At 43.2% G+C, this 16,483-nt stretch overlaps 1 protein-coding gene across 24 annotated transcripts in view; it reads right to left on the reverse strand.

Annotated features, from left to right (window-relative positions):
* LOC115268722 (voltage-dependent calcium channel type A subunit alpha-1) overlaps window positions 1-16,483 on the reverse strand; it is a 561,442-nt gene that overhangs the window by 147,481 nt on the left and 397,478 nt on the right. For 19 of the 24 annotated variants that reach the window (XR_009998921.1, XR_009998922.1, XR_009998923.1 and 16 more), the window contains 2 exons: window positions 4,134-4,238; window positions 3,633-3,656 (listed from right to left, as the gene is read on the reverse strand). Coding sequence is in view for 19 of the 24 variants with exons in the window: in XM_062858472.1 (XP_062714456.1) it covers window positions 3,633-3,656; window positions 4,134-4,238 (129 nt within the window). In the remaining 5 variants the exon portion in view is untranslated. The remainder of the gene's footprint in view (window positions 1-3,632; window positions 3,657-4,133; window positions 4,239-16,483) is intronic. The other 5 variants (XM_062858464.1, XM_029876909.2, XM_029876907.2 and 2 more) reach the window with 1 other exon arrangement.

Here is a 16,483-nt window from a genome sequence, read left to right on the forward strand (position 1 = left end):
CGCCGTAGATGGTACGCAACACCTTCCGTACGAAGGGCGTGCTGGTCCTCTGCACGTAGGGTCCATGTTTCGTGCCCATAGAGGACGACCGGTCTAATCAGCGTTTTGTAGATGGTTAACTTCGTGTTACGGCGAACTTTATTCGATCGTAGAGTTCTGACAGGATTATCTACGACGAACCACTTCTCCGCAACTTCGACATCGTGGCGTTGCAGGAACTTTGTTGGACTGGACAGAAAGTGTGGAAAAGCGGGCATCGAGCGGCTACTATCTACCAAAACTGTGGCACCACCAATGAACTGGGAACAGGATTTATAGTGTTGGGCAAGATGCGAACACGTGTGATCGGGTGGCAGCCAATCAACGCAAGGATGTGCATTAAGGTGGCCCACACTTATATGAAAAACAAAAATTTCGAAAAATACGAAGTTTTACCTCCTCAATCAGTTGTTTTGGACTCCCAGAAGCTACGTTCAAAATTTGAGCAAAATCGGTTGAGCCTAAGGGGGCGCTCAAAACACTTGAAGTTTGTATGTGAAAACTTGACCAAATGTATGTAGAAATTTTAAGTTTTCAAATTTTGCCGCTAGGTGGCGCTGTAAGCGTTCAATAATCAAATCCTTTGGTATTATTGTAGGTGACTATATGCCAAACAACTTTGTCGAAGACTGCAAAGTGATCCAACGTCTGTGAAAAAAGTTATACCCTAGGTAAAGTGAGGATAAACTTTATTATTATTTTTCCAATACATGTAAAGGAATAATATCAATAATGAAATCTCAATACTTTGCCTCACTTTGCCTAGGGTATAACTTTTTTCACAGCCGTCGGATCACTTCACGGTCTTCGACAAAGTTCTCTGGCATATAGTCACCTACAATAATAGAAAAGGGTTTGATTATTGAACGCTTACAGCGCCACCTAGCGGCAAAATTCGAAAACCTAAAATTTCTACATACATTTGGTCAAGTTTTCCCATACAAACTTCAAGTGTTTTGAGCGCTCCCTTAGGCTCAACCGATTTTGCTCAAATTTTGAACGTAGCTTCTGGGAGTCCAAAACAGCTGATTTAGGAGGTAAGACTTGGCATTTTTCGAAATTTTTGTTTTTCATATAAGTGTGGGCCACCCTAATGTGCATGTTGAGAGTTAAGGGCCGTTTCTTTAATTACAGCATCATCAACGTCCACTGGCCACACGAAGGGAGACCTGATGGCGAGAAAGAAGCGTTCTACGCGCAGTTAGAGCAATTATACGATGGTTGCTCGCCGCGTGACGTGAAAATCGTTGTCAGCGACATGAACGCGGAGGTAGGAAGGGAGGAAATGTACAGTCCGGTAATCGGGCGAAACAGCCTGCACGCCGTATCGAATGATAACGGCCAGCGAAGCGTAAACTTTGCAGCCCCCCGTCGTATGGTAGTCCGAAGCACCTTCTTCCCCCGCAAAGATATCCACAAAGCCACCTGGAGATCACCCGACCATCAAACAGAAAACCAAATCGACCACGTTCTAATCGACGGTAAATTCTTCTCGGGAATAACCAATGTCAGCACATACCGCAGTGTGAATATAGATTCGGATCACTACTTAGTCACTGTATGCATGCGCTTAAAACTTTCGACAGTTATCACCACGCGTTGAAGTCGAACGCCGCGGCTTAACATCGACCAGCTGCGTAACGTAGAAGTGGCTCAAGACTACGCGCAGCAGTTAACAGTGGCACTACCAACGGAAGAGCAGCTTGGCGCAGCTATACTTGAAGATGGCTGGAGGGACATCCGATCCGCCATAGGTAGTACCTCGGCTACAGCACTAGGCTTCGCTACTCCGAATCACAGAAACGACTGGTACGACGGCTAATGTGAACAGTTGAAAAACGAGAAGAATGCAGCATGGGCGAGAATGCTGCAACACCGTACGAGAGCGAATGAGGCACGTTACAGACAGGCGCGGAACAGGCAGAACTCAGTCTTCCGGATGAAGAAGCGCCAGCAGGAAGAACGAGATCGTGAAGCGATGGAAGAGCTGTACCGCGCTAAGGACACGAAAGTTCTACGAGAAGCTGAACCGCTCACGCAGAGGCTTTGTGCCACAAGCCGACATGTGCCGAGATAATCACGGGAATATTCTCACGAGCGAGCGTGAGGTGGTCGAGAGGTGGCGGCAGCATTACGATAAGCACCTCAATGGCGACGTTACAAGTACCGAAGGTGGCGCGGTAACAGATCTAGGAGTAAGTACGCAGGACGTAAGATTTCCAACCCCTAATCTCCAAGAGATTGAAGAGGAGGTTAGCCGGTTTGAAAAACAACAAAGCCGCTGGAGCAGATCAACTACCAAGCGAGTTACTTAAATACGGTGAAGCACTACACTGGGTCATTTCAAAGGTTTGGAAGGAAGAAGTATTACCGGAGGAGTGGATGGAAGGTATCGTGAGTCCCATCTACAAAAAGGACGATAAGTTGGATTGTGGGAACTATAGCGCAATTACACTACTGAGCGCTGCCTACAAGATACTCTCTCAAATTTTATGCCGCCGTCTATCACCGATTACAAGAGAGTTCGTGGGGCAATATCAGGCTTGGGTGGGTTCATGGGTGAACGCGCTACAACGGATCAGATGTTCGCCATCCGCCAGGTGTTGCAGAAATGCCGCGAATACAACGTGCCCACGCATCACTTGTTCATCGATTTCAAATCGGTGTATGACACAATCGATCGAGAACAGCTATGGCAGATTATGCACGAGTACGGATTCCCGGATGAACTGATACGATTAATCAAGGGTTGCCTTGAGGGACCGAGTGATGTGCGTGGTTCGAGTATCAGGGACAATCTCGAGTCCCTTTGAATCTCGCTGAGGGTTACGGCAAGGTGATGGTCTTTCGTGCTTGAGTTCTAGGATCATTTCTCCCATTTTAGAACATCTGATACTGCGCACATCGGCTTCCAGATCCCCGAGCTTGGCGTCGCTTCGCATCGTCCTGAAGACGTCCGAGTTCTTACTTAGACTGTTCGATCTTGATGACGAGCGCGTCGCCTTTAACGTACTTGGCACCTACTCTCTTACGCCATCTTGGTTTGGCATCCCTGATCTTCTCAACTAGCGGTTTCTACTTCTTCCTGTTCCACTCAACTTTCGTCTAAAGGTGGTCCTCCCCTTGGTTCGCCCTATTCTGTAGTTGCTGAGGGCCTAATAACGGTGGCACCCTTCCCAGCTTTCCGGGAGTCTTGGCTGGGGTCCGACTTGCCGGCATTACTGTTTGTCAGGCCCCGGGGCTTGTAATCCCTACTGCCCACACATTGTCTGGAATGTCATGGAAAAAGTTGTCCAAAAGATCTAGGGTGGAGGCAGGTCCCATGTCGACAACTTCCTGCGAGAAGGTCAATTTTCGTAAATAAGCTTCTTATTCTATACATAAAATATACCAAAACGACCCCACCTTTTTAATTTTGTTAACCTGAGAATTGATAAACTTTTTTAATTATTGTAATGTTCAGCTTTATTACAGCGAGTCTACTTATGCAAGCTTGTTATTTTAATGTCTTCTTTTATGAAATTTCTACTAGCACCTACGAAAACTACTCAAAAGTATAATTTCAAGATCGATCTTGGTCCTGTTTCAGTTACCTTTCTTACGTTTGGTGACATAAACTGAATGAGAAACATCGTGTTAATCCGTAGTGTAGAACGATGAACGAAACAAAAATGTCCAAATAATTTATTTGTCATTAATAAGAAATAAGAGAAACGAAAGTCAGAAAAAAAATATTTAAGAATCTAAAACAATAAATCTTGAAAGAAACAACCAAAGTTAATTTTAAAGTGATCGTTCAGTGTATAATACAACAGACTATTGCATTTTCGTTTCGGGTTCCGTGCATTAACTGACGCCAGACGCCACTGAAGTACGTACACCCAAGAAGGAAAGGTACAGAATGCATCTCTCAATTTATATTGCGAATCCGATTCACAAATTTAATATCATTTTCATATCAATGACTATCCGAACTTCCCACGATTGCAAACAGGGAGTTCCCATTTGTCCGATTGAGATGCATTTCATACCGTTCCACCCTCAAGTTCATCCCCAACCCGCTACAATCCCATAAACAAACAACAATAACTCACCGTCATCTCCGCAGTCATCGTCGGGATCGTCCTCCTCGGTGTCGGTTGACTTGGATTTCCCTAGGTTCCGAAGCTTTTTCCGCTTGGCTGCGGCACGTCTCCGGGCTGTGTGAACAAAGAACGAAGCAAGGAAGAAAGAAGGAAATCCCATATCGTTAGTTTGTTTTTGTTTGTACGTTGGGGGTGGGGGTGGCGGTGCTGGGTGGCTGATGTAAGAGCTTGTGGGTTATCAATGACACCAATACTGCCATGACGCGTGAACCAATGGTGACGTTCAATAACAAAACAAAACGTGGTGATAAGGGAACCTAATCAGTTCATGGCAGCACGTTGGCGGTCGCAAGTTGACAGCTTTTCTATTTTGTATTGGTGTCGCTTGGTGAACGGAGGGGAACTGATGTTCATTTCAAGACTAGACAATGTTCACGCCGATTCAACGCAATCGCAGATAGAGCTTTTATGGGAAATTCATTGTGTGGGTTGGCTTTGTGGCAATATTGGTGAAAGTTTTCATTTTTGTGCAATTGTATTAGTGAAGCTAGGACATAAATGTCAAAATTTGGCATTATTCTATGAAGTGTAGGGGTAGAAAAAGCAGCGAGTGGTGATACGAATTTAACTTTCACTGCTATCCATTATGCTAGAAAAGGGTCATCCTTCTGGTGGATCAAATCCCAGTTGAAACGAAATTTGGATACGAATCAGGTATTCAACAGCGATACCTCCTACAGTGAGTTATTTTGGAATCTTTTTCACGACGTCGGAAGAAAGGGGCCAAGCGATAATGTGGTCAGTCGGGAATAGCAGTTCATGGAAAATTCTTTCTTCGTGTCGCACGCAATGTTGCTCCCCGAGAAGCTGGCACATTGTGACGCTCATTAAAGGAGCATTCATTATCTACTTTCCTATAGACTTCATAGTGTTTGTGGCTCTTTTCTAGAAGGCGTGCTGTACTCAATGAACGAACCTAAATAAACTTGATAATTTAACTGTATTAGCTACAATATTGTCTATTTAGTTCATTTTGCCGATTTCGTGGAATCAACTTCTGAGTTATTTAAACACGATGTTCAGTTCTAACGTAAAATAATATATATTCGTAATGTGGAGCGGACCTGGTGTAATGGTTAGAACACTTGACATCACGCCGAGGACCTGGGATCGAATCCCACTCCCGACAAACTCGCAAAATGTGAGTTCTTCCTTCGGAAGGGAAGAAAAGTGTGGGTCTCGAGATGAACAAGCCTAGGGCTAAAAATCTCGTTAATACAGATAAAAAAAATCGTAATAGAAGTGACTCACAACAGCGTATGATCCCCAGCCAGCTGATCGGCGTCCTAGTACTCAGCTTGGCACCATGGTACTCTTAAAAGTTAGAGGGTTGTGGTGTCCAGCCCTGCGAGCCAGCCGTAAAAAAATTAAACGGAAAGTCAGCAACAAATAAAATGAGCCGAGACCAATGCAACGACTGCAGCGAAAGTTCGGTACATGTAACTGCCGTTCTCTCTACTTCATTGGGAGTACCCGCATACTTGCTAATCTACTGAAAGACTGAATTCGTCCTCTTGGAGCGGCTGCTAATCGTCGATCCATTTTGGCCGTTGGTTGATGTTCAGGAAATACTTACATCCGCACCCCACCCTGATCCTAGTCGGGAGTGGTTCGGCTTCAGTGCTTCGCTTTCGATCGATTCCGGCGACAAATAGTATGGTGATCCCATGTTGTTAGGATCTCATTCGACAACTTGCGCCCTCCATCGAGCGCGTGCATCGCCCAACGCTTCTCCTTTCATCGATCGATCGTGGCTTCCGCCGAATTTATTGCACTTGCGACAAGACTTCTCGTTGGCCGGCTTTCCTCATGTTGTCTCGTCAACAACTCGCCGCGGTGCTTCATCGAAAACGCTGGTTCCCGCGATCGCTCCCAGGGCTCTTATTTTCGCCATCTGCAGGATGCCACGGTTTACTCGCAAGTACTTGTACTGTGCTGAAAGCTCCGTCGATTTCAACTTCTGATGAGGCAGCATCAACTTGTCCACCGTGTGGAGCGGATCTGGTGTGATGGTTAGAACACTTGACTATCACGCCGAGGACCTGGGATCGAATCCCACTCCCGACAAACTCACAAAATGTGAGTTCTTCCTTCGGAAGGGAAGTAAAGCGTGGGTCCCGAGATGAACTAGCCTAGGGCTAAAAATCTCGTTAATACAGATAAAAAAAAAAACTTGTCCACCGTGTGCACTGTTGCAACAGCATCTTGCAATCGGCTACAGTGCCTGTTCCTGACGTCCAAAGGCTTATTCTTCGCGAATCCTCCACTCTCACAACGTGTTTCCCATCCATCGGATAGCCAATCGCTCTTTTACTCCGACCGCGCCCAGTCGGTCGGCGAGCTTTTTCTCCACCCGCGTAACGGAAGCTCCTTCGTCCAGGAACACCAACACGGAAACTGTTTTTCCTCCGCAGTGCAGCTGTTCCGGAATGTTCCGGAACACCACCGTGCAGTTTATCCATATGTGTACACTCAGCCCAACCGTGTTTCTGACCGGATGCATGAGTGAGTTGTAGAGCTCTCTGCAGTTAGCGATGTTGCAGCGGGTTTTAAACTTGCACTTCCCGCCGTGCTCGTTGCGCGTACCACAATTTCTTGACATCCACGCAGTGGCTCAGACGATGGGCCATGGATTGGCACATCTGGCATGGTTTCAGCTCCCTCTCTTCACTTGCGTTGTCACAACTGCTGGATTTACCAGCCTCATTGAACTTCCGAATTGATTCCTCATTGATTCTTTCCGAATTGGCAACTGCTTCGAACAACGACGGTGGATTGAACTCCACAAACTCCAAGTCAATGCTGGCTTCACAGGTGTCTACCACGATATTCATAAGGAAATCCGTCATCGTCCGCATCGTTGTTTCCCTCTCGACCTCACCGGCAATGGACCTACTCACGCTTCTCCTTATCCGGCAGCTTGGCGACCAGCGAATTTAGGAGCAGCGTATTAACGAGGTGTTGCCGTAGATCCGCTGCCTCCAGATGGCCGCATAGATGCTCCGCCTTGTTTGGAGCAGTTGTTCCGGGCAGCCAAAGTGCCAGCACAGCTTTTCGATGACCTGCGGGATGGTTTCGGCAAGTAGTAATTGCCCAGACACCAGTTCGAAGGCATCGCCTTCCAGCGTTTCCTGAAGTCTCATTAGGTTTTCATGGATCATGTAACCACAGACATCATTGGACGCTTTGTAGGCCGCATAGAACAATGGCCACTGCGCTGGTTTGCCGGAGAATTTTGGTAGTTTGTGTGTTAACCCCTTCCTCTCGGATAGCTGATCCTTTGTCGGCCCGATCTATTGCTACCCCAGCCCGTCTTGGCTGACACTACCCACTTTCTTGTACGTCTTTACCTTGCACTCCATCGACAAGTCCGAATTTTGGCTTTGCAGATCGAATCGCCGAAATCGTCGAACTTCCTTATCCTCTTCGGAGCTTTTGTAGATTATTGCTAGCTTCCTCACGTTTGGACAATTTTGCCGGAATGGTCCGCTTTTGAAGCACCCGTGGCAACTTGGATTTTTAAAACGACATTTCCGCCAACTCCTTATCCATGGCCACCATCTGCAGCTCGAATGAATCTTGGTTCGCCTTGATCCGCCGAATCTTTTCCTTCTTCTTCTGGAACATTCCCGCTTGCCAAGCTTATTGCTCTTTTCTTCTTCAGCTCGCATCCGCAGCTCCAACTCCATCAATTGCTGCCCAAAAGCATGCTGCATCTCCCTTTTCCTTTCTTGCAGCTGCAGTTCCGCAGCTCGAATGAATCTTGGTTCACCTTCATCTGTCGAATCTGCTCCTTCTTCTTCTGGAACATTTCCGCTTATCAAGCTATTTGCTCTTCTTCTTCTTCAGCGCGCATCCGCAGCTCCAACTCCATCCAGCTGCTCAAACACACGCTGAATCTCCTTTTTCTGCGGCTGCAATGTCGCTTCTTCTTTTCTTCTAGCACACGCACCTTCGATTCCACGCCAGACGAAACTAGACGAGAGTTGACGCTGCATTTGTCAGGCTCGTTGCCGTTTTTCTGGGTGCGAGCCTGCTTCTTGGTGTCCTTCTCTTCTTGGATTTTGACCATCTGTCACAGCCAACCATCACTTTGTCACGCGTAGACGGGCCACAAATGGCGCACGGAGTCACAGTCAGGTCCATGATGGTCCACTGATCGTGGGCGGATTCTGCATCGGAAGCCATTTTGCTGCAGGTCCGAACTTCTCACTGACACTTCGCAGAAGTCACTTAGCCGGTGTTACGCAATTTTTAAGAATGTTCTTGAGAGGAAAACAAGGTTTCTAAAAAAAGCAGCCGATTAGTTTTCAGCAATGCTTAAAAATTAAGTGGTCTTCTCTGCCACGACTTCTTTGTGCTTAATTTGCCATTCTGGGTCGATAAAATTTGGGACCGTTACCCAAAAGTGAATGTTGCGCGGGTGATTATACTACACTGGCACGGTAGCTGTCTTTGGAAATCTCCCTTCTTTCAAGACTCACCCGGTACCGGTATTTGCGCAGAGACTTTCCATCAAAATACACCATTCTCAACTTTGCAAACTCCAATTCGCGAAATAAACTTATTTTTTTCCAAATTATTTACTTTATTTGCGATTAATTTGCAATGGCGGAACTGCACTTTCCCGCTTGTTTACTATTTTTCACATATCGCATCTCTCTCTTTTCTAACCACTACCACTATCACTGCGTACGAACTGTGATGCTGCAGTTATGTCAAGGAGAATACATTTTACTAAGGTGGCGCAGATAAACATTGCAAACCACTGGTTGTCTCTTCCATTCTTCTGGTGTTCTTATGGAACTGAAATAGTGACGTCACTATTTTAGTTGCATAAGAACACCAGAAGAGTGGAAGAGACAACCAGTGGTTTGCAATGTTTATCTGCGCCACCTTAGTAAAATGTATTCTCCTTGCAGTTATGTCACGTTTAGACGGATCCATTGAATATTAGACCGGCAAAAAACATAGTTGCGGCGTCACAACATTTATGTAAGGATGTCTGAACTACCGGTAGAAGCATAACTGTCCCATGTGCATTTTTGGAAATATTGAGATTTTGCAGCCTATAGATATGAACCATATTGTAATACCAGATAGGGAAAGAAAAACAAGTAGTTTATTACGAAAATTGACCAAATAAATGCAACGCTGATTTGCCACATTTTAAAAAGTGGACGCATAAGCGTCACGTCCTGTAGGAAATCCACTGGAACTTCAAAATTGTTCTAAATAAAACAAACATTATTGCTCAAATTAGAAATTGGTTGATCTTAGAACAGGGGTTTTTTTTTTATTACCGAACAGGTTTGGGCCGAAGGGTCTCCAGTTTCAATGAAAATTTCACAACAGCTAGAGGTCGTGAATATATGATCATATATGGAATTCAAAAAAATCATAGAGGACTATTTTCCCGGAAAACGCTAGGTGAAGATTCTCGATTTTCCAATATTTTAAAAAACACCCTAAACTTCAAAAAATCATATCTCAAAAACTATGCATCGTAGAACAAACTTTTTTTAGTGAAATCGACGCCAAATTACTTCAGCAATCCAATAAAAATACACCGAGAAACAAATTTCTCAGAAAATTTTTCACCATAAAGAAAAAACGTCTAAAAATACTGATAAAAGAACCGTCTGCATCATAGATTATTTTCAACAAAATTTTTCTAAGCGCAGAAATGTTCTTCCTTTCATTCTTTGACACCAAAATGGAATCTCTTACCGTTTTGGAGATATAGCCATAAAACTAACGGCCAGTCGCTATAATTTCATAGGAAGCCATCTACAACAGTGACAGTTCAATTGTTGCAACACATTTGCATTGCAACGAGCAAATGACATTCGCTCATTGCAACGTAACTTTGGCACCAACGTGCTCATCCACTTGATGAGGAAGAATTAATTTTTCATATATATATATATATATATTAGTGTGGGTCATCGCAACCGTTTTCTCAGATCAAAGCTTTTTTGGTTCCGTTTCGGGTCCTGAGTATCTGTGCAAAATTTGAGCACGATCGGTTGCGTCTACACTTTGCGCATTGCAATCAAAATTTGTATGGGAAAACATACTTTTTTGCATTTTTGTCATAAGTTGAAAAAGTTTGTCTAAAACTTTTTAACCAATACTGTAAAATGATAGCCTAGGGTGTCCTGAAAAACTTCGTTGAAGACCGCAATGCAATCCGATGCTTGTGAAAATAGTTATAACCAACGAACCGCATGCATGTGTTTATGTTTCAACATGTAAAGGAATAACAATAGCAATAAAATCATGCTGTTTCGCCAAGCAATGCCAACGCTATAACTTTGTTCACAAGCATCAGATCACTTCGCGGTCTTCGACAAAGTTTTTCAGGATACCCTAGGCTATGTTTTCACTTTATCGATAACATGGTTTTAGAAATATTCGAGCTTGTTATGAGAGAAATGCAAAAAAATGCGTTTTCCCATGTAAAACCCCATACAAACTTCAAACGCGATGCGCAAAACGTAGACATAATCGATCGTGCCCAAATTTTGCACACTTATTTGGGCCCTGAAATGGGATCAAAAAAGCTTTGATCTGATGGGATACCATTCAATTTTTCATTTTTCCGTATAAATATGTTGAGTTTCATTAAATATCATAAACTGACCACACGGATTGGTATACCGAAGACTTTACCCTTAAGTCATTTCGAGCTTCTACCTCTTCTGTAGTAATCTGTCGTAAATGGAAGAGTGCAAACGACAAGTTTGATGGCCTTCCAGGTTTCATTCGTGGATGGAGAAGAGACGCCTGTAAGATAGGCAACAGGTTCAACACTAAAAATAAATTGATCTCGCTCTTCATTTACATATGATCATAAGAGATTGATATAATTGCGGTTGAATTACCTTATGACAACTAAAATGCCGTGTCATTAATTAGCTCGGTAGCTTAGTTGGAAAAGCACTTGTCTAGCGAATAAGGGTCGTGAGTTCAAATCTCACCTGAATTTCACTAATAATTTATCCATCTTTTTCACATATATATATAAGTTAAAGAAAAATCCCCTCGGACGCCGACGCCACATGTAACCTGCAAGCTGAGACCGGGACCATCACCTACACGGGCGTGCTGACGTAAGCACTCGTGCGACTTGCGCCACCGCCGACGACGGACGGTGACGGACCGTTTGCACCTAACCAGCTGACAGGGCACATCGAAGACTTGGACTTCGACTACCACCTGATCGTGGAATTTGCTGACACAGGAATAATGGAGCGTTAGGTAGGTTTCATTAAATTCAGACAGAGAAATAAAGTCAGTCTTGTTTGTGAACCCTTTTTAAAAACATCTTCTTTGTCAGGAAGAACTTCAGTTATATATATGTTGAGTTTCATTAAATATCATAAATTTACCACACGGATGGGTATACCGAAGGCTTAACCCTTAAGTCATTAAAAAAAGGCATAAAAAGAGGGAAATTTATGCATAAGGCTCTTTCAGTCTTGACAATATGGCTTCGTTATTTTATAAAAAAAATCAAAAACCAAAAAGTGAGGAAATGGTTTCAGTTTCGCCTTAAAGCCCAAACTTAATTTAATTTTTGGATTCGACTGCGTTAGATTTTAGCTTGAAAACGGCTCTTTCAGTCTTGGGAAAATTCAAATACAGCTATTTACTTATCCGACGTTTTGGTCTCATTTAGGACCTTCCTCAGGAATCAATAATTAAGTCCCTGAGGAAGGTCTTAAATGAGACCGAAACGTCGGACAAGATAAAATAGCTTTCGAATACAGCTATTTAATCTTGTCCGACGTTTCGGTCTCATTTAAGACCTTCCTCAGGGACTTAATTATTGTTTTTTTTTTTATAAAATAACGAAGCCATATTTTCAAAATCGGTTTTTGTACACTTGTAGAGTATAGATCAAGGTATTTCCTGTTTTTTTTTCGTGGTGGAAAATGTTGCTCGTTTTTGCAAAAACCATTTTTGAATAAAATTTCACAAAAAATGGTTTCTGCAAAAATGGAAAACCTTTTTAACCACATTTTGATTTTAAAAGCATTGCTTCTTTATTTAATTAAAAATCAAAAACCAAAAAAATTAAAAAATGCTTCCAGTTTCGCCTGGAAACTAGTTCGCCAGAACAGGTTTTGCTCCTTGGCATTGGAGGGTGGCTAAGAAGGTTTCTAGAAATTTCTCAGAAAGCCCAAAAAGAAGGGTTCCAAGGGGCTTTAGGGGCGTTTTAAGGGGTTGTTTCAGGGGAATTGAGGAGCCTTCAAGGGCGTTCTGTCAAGATTTGTTGACGTTTAAATGGGGATTTCGGGGAATTCAGGGGCATTTCAATAGTAGTAAGGGGGTTTCAGGGACGTTTCAATGAGCTTCAAGGGCAATTCAAGGGCTCTCAGGAGCCTTTAAAGGCCGTCGCTTGGAGTTTGAAGGGCTTTCCAATGTATTTCAGATTCATTTCAAAGGCATTCTCAGGAACATTTATGGTTGAAGAATTCGTCATTGATATCACCGTCATCATTGAAATTTAGAAAGCAGTTTTCTCGTTACAAACACAAACGTTCGTTTTGAAAATGTATTCACTGTATTTCAGATGGAGAATGGAATGCACTAAAACCCCAATTTACGCTCAAAACGGGGGGAGCGTAAATTGGGGGAGCGTAACTTTGGGGGAGCGCTATTTGGGAATTAGTGCGTAAATCGGGGGAGTGTTTTTTTTCAGTTTTATAATTAGTTTGTGAAGATCGAAATCACAAAGTTCCTAACCTATGAAAAGGTTATGAGTTATTCAATTACAATTAATAATTTAGCAGTTTTGCTAATTTCAGTGGTTCCCAACCTACGGTCACGGGCCAAGCGAATTTCTCAAGAATCAAAGGTGTGAGGATAAAGTGAAAAGGTTTTTCGCATTCTGCCCTTCAGGGAGTATGTACTTATCACAATGTACCTGTATTGCAACAATCAGTGGTTTCCAACCTATGGTCACGGGCCACGTGAATATCTCAAGAACCGAAAGTGCTAGGAAGAACAGCAAACGTTTTACGGATTGATCATCTCAAGGATCAGTATCTCTGATATAGATAAATTGAAAAATCAGTGGTTTCCAATCTATGGTCACGGGCCACGTGAATATTTCAAGAACCGAAAGTGCTAGGTAGAAGAGTAAATGTTTTTCCGATTGATCATCTCAATGATCAGTATCTCTGATAAAGATATGTTGAAAAATCAGTGGTTTTCAATCTATGGTCACGGGCCACGTGAATGTCTCAAGAACTGAAAGTGCTAGGAAAAAGAGTAAATGTGTTATGGATTGGTTATCTCAAGAATCAGTATCTCTGATATGGATATGTTGAAAAATCAGTGGTTTCCAATCTATGGTCACGGGCCACGTGAATATCTCAAGAACCGAAAGTGCTAGGTAGAAGAGCAAATGTTTTACGAATTGATCATCTTAAGGATCAAGATCCCTAATATAGATTGATTTCCAATCTATGGTCACGGGCCACGTGAATATCTCATGAACCGAAAGTGCTAGGAAGAAGAGCAAAGTTTAAGTTCAAGTTCGTTTGGCCAAATGTCGTTTGGCTAAATGCCATCTGGCCGATAGGGTCGTTTTTCCGAATGCCGTTTGGCCGAATCATGATTAAAAGAATTCAGACTAAGTTTTTGACATTCTAACTGCCAATATGACCATCAGAAGTATTTCCTTCTTTCAATCAAAGGCTATTCTTTCTAGTATTGATTTTCATTGATAAGTTGGCGTTGAAACTACCGATATTATATCAAAGCTTTTTCATTCTTTGAATTATGGGCTGTTCTTTAGAGATATACTGAAACGGGAAACAATGCCATGGTCACTTTATTTCATCATGCATTTTGCTGCCAAACGGCATTCGGCCAAACGACCTTTTCAGCCAAATGGAGTTTGACCAAACGGCATTCGGCAAAATGACCCGGAACCCTATTGTATAATGCTGCTTGAGATGCATAATTTGAAAAGCCGATTTCACTTTCTCATCGCCTTTAAGACTCTTGAGGAATTCGCATGGCCCGTAACTCCAGTTTGAAAACCCCTGATGTTTACAACACCAGAGCATTGTAATAAACACCCCTCGAGATGCATAATCACTCTTTCTCCTCGGCCTTAAGGTTCTTGCGAAAACAGCATGGCCCGTGACCCCAGCTTGAGAACCACTGTATCTCATCTCTCATCTCATCTCTCATCTAATCTCTCATCTCATCTCTCACCTCATCTCTCATCTCATCTCTCATCTCATCTCTCATCTCATCTCTCATCTCATCTCTCATCTCATCTCTCATCTCATCTATCATCTCATCTATCATCTCATCTCTCATCTCATCTATCATCTCATCTCTCACCTCATCTCTCATCTCATCTCTCATCTCATCTCTCATCTCTCATCTCTCATCTCTCATCACTCATCTCTCATCTCTCATCTCTCATCTCTCATCTCTCATCTCTCATCTCTCATCTCTCATCTCTCATCTCTCATCTCTCATCTCTCATCTCTCATCTCTCATCTCTCATCTCTCATCTCTCATCTCTCATCTCTCATCTCTCATCTCTCATCTCTCATCTCTCATCTCTCATCTCTCATCTCTCATCTCTCATCTCTCATCTCTCATCTCTCATCTCTCATCTCTCATCTCTCATCTCTCATCTCTCATCTCTCATCTCTCATCTCTCATCTCTCATCTCTCATCTCTCATCTCTCATCTCTCATCTCTCATCTCTCATCTCTCATCTCTCATCTCTCATCTCTCATCTCTCATCTCTCATCTCTCATCTCTCATCTCTCATCTCTCATCTCTCATCTCTAATCTCTAATCTCTCATCTCTCATCTCTCATCTCTCATCTCTCATCTCTCATCTCTCATCTCTCATCTCTCATCTCTCATCTCTCATCTCTCATCTCTCATCTCTCATCTCTCATCTCTCATCTCTCATCTCTCATCTCTCATCTCTCATCTCTCATCTTTCATCTCTCATCTCTCATCTCTCATCTCTCATCTCTCATCTCTCATCTCTCATCTCTCATCTCTCATCTCTTTTCTCTCATCTCTCATCTCTCATCTCTCATCTCTCATCTCTCATCTCTCATCTCTCATCTCTCATCTCTCATCTCTCATCTCTCATCTCTCATCTCTCATCTCTCATCTCTCATCTCTCATCTCTCATCTCTCATCTCTCATCTCTCATCTCTCATCTCTCATCTCTCATCTCTCATCTCTCATCTCTCATCTCTCATCTCTCATCTCTCATCTCTCATCTCTCATCTCTCATCTCTCATCTCTCATCTCTCATCTCTCATCTCTCATCTCTCATCTCTCATCTCTCATCTCTCATCTCTCATCTCTCATCTCTCATCTCTCATCTCTCATCTCTCATCTCTCATCTCTCATCTCTCATCTCTCATCTCTCATCTCTCATCTCTCATCTCTCATCTCTCATCTCTCATCTCTCATCTCTCATCTCTCATCTCTCATCTCTCATCTCTCATCTTTCATCTCTCATCTCTCATCTCTCATCTCTCATCTCTGATCTCTCATCTCTCATCTCTCATCTCTCATCTCTCATCTCTCATCTCTCATCTCTCATCTCTCATCTCTCATCTCTCATCTCTGATCTCTCATCTCTCATCTCTCATCTCTCATCTCTCATCTCTCATCTCTCATCTCTCATCTCTCATCTCTCATCTCTCATCTCTCATCTCTCATCTCTCATCTCTCATCTCTCATCTCTCATCTCTGATCTCTCATCTCTCATCTCTCATCTCTCATCTCTCATCTCTCATCTCTCATCTCTCATCTCTCATCTCTCATCTCTCATCTCTCATCTCTCATCTCTCATCTCTCATCTCTCATCTCGCATCTCTCATCTCTCATCTCTCATCTTTCATCTCATGTCATCCTTCCCTAACCCTTAACCCTACGCTCTACTCAAACCCTCTATCCTATTTTCTACTCTATCCTCTACAATAAGCCTCTACCCTACCCTCTACGCTATTCATCAACCCTACCCTCTACCCTACCTTCTTTTCTACCCTCTACCTTAACTTCTACCCTACCTTCTACCCTAGCCCTCTAACCTACCTTTTACCCTACTCTCTTTTCTTTTACTCTACCCTCTCTACCGTACCCTCTACCCTACCTTATATCCTATCTTCTATCCTAACCCTCTACCCTACCCTCTACCCTAATCATCTATCATAGTCTCTACCCTACCCTCTACCCTAATCATCTATCATAGTCTCTACCCTACCCTCTACCCTAACCCTCTACCCTACCTT

This window comes from Aedes albopictus, chromosome 3 (genome assembly GCF_035046485.1).
Source record: "Aedes albopictus strain Foshan chromosome 3, AalbF5, whole genome shotgun sequence".
Taxonomy (NCBI): domain Eukaryota; kingdom Metazoa; phylum Arthropoda; class Insecta; order Diptera; family Culicidae; genus Aedes; species Aedes albopictus.